The sequence below is a fragment of the Myotis davidii genome, unplaced genomic scaffold (assembly GCF_000327345.1).
Source record: "Myotis davidii unplaced genomic scaffold, ASM32734v1 scaffold3244, whole genome shotgun sequence".
Lineage (NCBI taxonomy): Eukaryota > Metazoa > Chordata > Mammalia > Chiroptera > Vespertilionidae > Myotis > Myotis davidii.
In genome coordinates, this window is record NW_006295557.1 from 29,042 (window position 1) to 34,060 (window position 5,019).

Consider the following 5,019-nt stretch of genomic DNA (forward strand, 5'->3'; position numbering starts at 1 on the left):
TATGGTTTTTATTCTTCATTTTGTTTATGTAGTGTATCATGTTTATTGATTTGCAGATACTATACCAACCTTGCATCCCTGGAATAAATTCCACTTTTTCATAGTGCATGACTTTTTAATGTATTGCTGGATCTGATATAAAAATAAATGCTCGGAGGTGGGGGCAGGTTAAAATAGGTCAATGGGGGAAAATAATTAAATAAAAAATTTTAAAAGTAAACGCTTAATGTCAGTAATCATCAAAGAAATGCAAATTACACCCACAATGAGGTATCACCTCACACCTGTCAAAATGGCTATCATCAATAAATCAACAATCATGAAGTGCTGGCGAGGATGCAGAGAGAAGGGAGTCCTCATGCACTATTTCTGGGAATTCAGATTGGTGCAGCCACTGTGGAAAACAGTATGATATAACCTCAAAAAATTAAAAATTGACTGCCTTATGACCCAGTGATTCCACTTCTAGGAATATACCCCCCAAAAACCCAAAACACTAATTTGGAAAGAATATATGCACCCCTATGTTCATTATAGTATTATTTACATTAGGTAAGATGTGGAAGCAGCCCAAGTTCCCATCAGTAGATGAGTAAAAAAATGCTGTTGTACATTTACACAATGGAATACTACTCAGCCATGACAAAAACACACACAAAGGAAATGTTACCTTTGTGACAAAATGGATGGATCCGGTGAATATTATGTTAACTAAAATAAGCCAGTCAGAGAATTACAATTACTATATGATTTCACTTATATGTAGAATCTAATGAACAAAATAAATAAATACATTAGAAAGAGACTCATAGATACAGAGAAGAGGCTGACATTTGTCAAAAGGCATGGGTGTTGGGACTGGGTGAAAATGGTGAAGAGATAAACATAGAAAAAAAAACACTCACAGACAAAAGTATGATGATTACTAGAGGGAAAAGGTGGGGAGGTAAAAGAGGGTAAAGGCGGGATAAATAGAGATGGAAGGAGACTTGACTTAGTGTGTTAAAAAAGAATACAACATACAGATTATTTATTATAGAACTGCATACCTGAAACCTATATGTTTATTCATCAATATCACCCAATAAATTCAATAAAATAAAATTAAAAAAGAAAAACCCTGTGTAATACAAGTAGAATTTGCAAGTATCCTGTAAGAATAAGGACTGATGAAAATAAACCAAGTCCACAGTTCATAGAACATTACCAAGATTAACTGAAAAGAGTCAGTTTGGGATTTTTCATAAATACAAGGCTACAGATCCAATAATTTAGAATATTATTAGAAAAATTATGTCTTTTCCAACTAGCAAATGTCAACAAGTTTAAGCTATGAGGACCATCCTGAATTATATTAAGCACTGTCATTGATAGTTTTCTGTTGACTGAATGGGAAAGGAGAAAAAAATTAAAAAGGGTAAATTGAAATATTACCAAGTAAACCATAATAATTATTTTAATTAAATCCTCAATGTAATTCTAAGATATTATGTTGTATTAATACCAGCTTTACCAAAACAGCAAGTGCCAATTGCTATTATGAATTTCTAGAAAGCAGGTATAATCATATTTAAATTGTGGCCTCATTCTTTTTTTTAATGTATTTTATTGATTTTTCACAGAGAGAAAGGGAGAGGGATAGGGAGTCAGAGACATCAATGAGAGAGAAACATCAATCTGCTGCCTCCTGCACACTCCCCACTGGACATGTGCCCGCAACCAAGGTACATGCCCCTGACTGGAATCGAACCTGGGACCCTTCAGTCCGCAGGCCAACGCTCCATCCACTAAGCCAAACTGGTTAGGGCTGTGGCCTCATTCTAAAAAAAAAAAGAGTCCAATGACCATCTGTAACGATTTCAATGAAGTCATAAATATAAGAAATATACATGTGTGTAATTCAAAAGTAATCCATATAAAATGTAAACCAACAAATTCTTGTTTTTGAAATAAACAAATGTTTAATCCTCAGAGGCAAGTAAATGAAAATAATCTGCATGTATATTTGCTATTAGTGTAGAATGTTGCTGCTGGCAAAAGTATGAAAAACTTTACTGTCAAACTTTCTGGAAAGCACAACACTGGAATTTTTATTTATTTTTTCATTTTAACAATGGAAGGCATTACATAGACTTTTGCAACATCATCACAGACATATGTTTTCTTTAATAATTTGTCTGTTATCTTAAATCTAGAGATACTTTGTAAGCCCATTTTTAAGGTCATTAATGTCAAGGTAAAGCAGAGTGATGAACTTGGAGGCAGCTCTCCAAGATACCTTCTTGAGCTTCCACACCAACGAATAGAATCTGTATCACACATCTTCAAATCCAATATCATTTTCCTATCACTCTGGTTTGTTATCTTGCAGGTAATATGAAAAGGCTCTTCTAGAATTACAGTATCTGGAATTGTCTCCAAAGAGATGTTCATGTTTCCATAATGTGGAAACTCTTTTTCAAGTTGGATTGTATGTAGCATTGCCATTTCACCAAGATTTCTTTTCCAAGTTATATCCAATTTTCCCATTTCTGTTAGTCCTTTTATGGCACCAGATTTCTCTGAAAATTCTTGCTTGATCTGAAAGTGGTACAAATATTGACGTTGTTCCATTGACTTCAAAAATGTTCTTGTCCCAAAAGTACACTCATCTTCTCCAGCCCAATTTACATTATTTAATTCTGCTGTAATGTACATTTCAGGTGGCTCTAAGGAAACCTTTTGTATAAAAACATCTGAAGATGAAGTATTCTTAATTTGGACTTCAAGAAATAAATCATTCATCTCTGAATTATGAAACTTGGTTTTAACTTCCAGTGGTGAAAACAAAGAAAATATGCACAGTTTCCTTAAAAACATTTCCTACACATTATGTTGAGTGGATACTGAACTCACAGGTTCATCTCTTCCAATGTTAATTACTTTGTCATGGATGACATCATCAATAGAACAATTGGATGAGAGTTCTACCACAGTAACCATGGTGACTGAAATATGTAAAGGCTGAGTAATCATCTGAAGACAGTGTTTTCAGTATCAGTTTGACAACTTAATTGCAATCATTAGGAATTTTCAGATACATAAATTATTTGTGTTAAAAATGTATTTCTAAGAATTTTGATGAAGTCAACCTTTCCCCCAACATTGACATTTCTTGTGGAGAGACATTTTTCATGAGCTGGTTAGAGGAATTACCAGGTATATCACTATCTTCATATGTGATTGAAAAGTTGGTGAATAAGGTATATTTAGTAGACACCATCTCTTATAGTGTCAGAAAAATCTCCTGTCTAGTGAGAATGCAGAATGGTGCAGCCACTGTGAACAGTATGGACTTTCCTAAAAAGTTGAGAATGTAACCCCCATTTGACCCAGTAATTCCACTTCTAGGAATATATTCCAACAAACCAGAACCACAAATCAGACAGGATATATGCACCCCTAGGTTCATAGCAGCACAATTCACCATAGCTAAGATTTGGAAACAACCTAAGTGCCCCTCAGTAGATGAATGGATTAGAAAACTGTGGTACATCTACACGATGGAATACTATGCTGCTCTAAAAAGGAAGGAACTCTTACCATTTGCAACGGTATGGATGGAACTGGAGACATTATGCTACGTGAAATAAGCCAGTCATTGAAGGAAAAATACCACATGATCTCACTCATTCGTGGATAATTGAGACATTTAGACAATAACTAACTAAGTAACTAACTAACTAAATAAATAAAGCCTTCAAAGGAAAAAAAAGAGAGTAATTCTCCACAGATGACATGATTTTGCCCTAAAATCCTGAATTTTAGAGTCACCTGTGGGGTCTTCAAATCTCCAAATAGCATCTCTATATGCCCCTGATTATTTAAACACTATCATATATCTGTTGTATAAAATAACACAAGTGGTAGAGCAGTTTTCATGGCAGCTTGTACCTGTTACAAGACCTTCACTTTTTCTAGGCCTCACTCAAAACCAGTCATTCATTCATGAGTAAGAGTAACATACCCAAAGAGGTACATAGTGCTTCCAAAATCCAAAGAGGCCCACAAAGGTTTTTTCTCTCTTTTTCAGTGGTAAGAAGAGCTAGATGCAAGAATATACTCTTCATTATGGAAGGATATCTTGATGTGGTTGGTCACTAGAAGTTTCACTGAAATGCAAGATGGCTGAATTTTTGTGGGATTTCTTGTTCTCATTTTAGCACATGTCTTACTAAAGTATCTAGTGTATGTGTTGCTTCTTGTTAAACAGGTCCAATCAGCAGATTACTATCAGTTTAATGGACCAGGATGATATCCAGTGGAAGAGAAAGTCAATGGAGGTCCTTATGACTAAATTATGACATAGACATCAAAAGTTGATATATTCCTCAGTGAGGACAGTGAAGGTATATTGATAGACTTACCAACTAAAATCAAACTGCTTCTATTGGTTCTTACAACTATAGAGGAAAAAAAGCATTTTCCAGATCACTAGCTGCATACCAGGTCTAGGGGATGTATTAATTTACTCAAACAATAAATCCACATCTATAATAGCATCTGCAATTGGAATTAACACCTGAATAAACTTACAAAATCTACTGTCATTATCCAAAATTCATCTGTCTTTGGTACTAGCCAAATAGACAAGCTGAATGGAAATGTTGTAGGAATGACTAATTTTACATTTTTAAGTATTTGATGCTGCACTAAGTTTGGCAATCCATTCAGGAACCTTGTATTCCTTTTAGTTTACTAAGGTCTGTAAACTGGTTTCAGTCTGCAAATTTATCAAGGTATTTTGACTCTCTTTTTGGTGATTTTGTTCAATAGACCTAGATCACTTCTGCTCATATTTATCAAACTAGGGGCCCTGTGCATGAATTAGTGCACCTTGAAATTAACTGTGGGCCGTGAGGCTGTGGTGGGCACAGAGGCGGGTCTCAGCCCATCCTCCGCGCCCCCACCTGGCCCCTCCCTCTGCAGTCCCACTCCCACCACCACCGCTCCTATATACTGATGGTGCCCGCCCCTCTC

The 5,019-nt window shown here is 35.4% G+C and overlaps 1 protein-coding gene across 1 annotated transcript; it reads right to left on the reverse strand.

Annotated features, from left to right (window-relative positions):
- Positions 1 to 2,094: 2,094 nt before the first annotated feature.
- LOC102752197 (trafficking protein particle complex subunit 13-like) lies at positions 2,095 to 2,859 on the reverse strand. Its single transcript, XM_015568063.1, has one exon. The coding sequence runs from the start codon at positions 2,857 to 2,859 to the stop codon at positions 2,095 to 2,097; it is 765 nt and encodes a 254-aa protein (XP_015423549.1).
- Between the last annotated feature and the right edge of the window lie 2,160 nt (positions 2,860 to 5,019).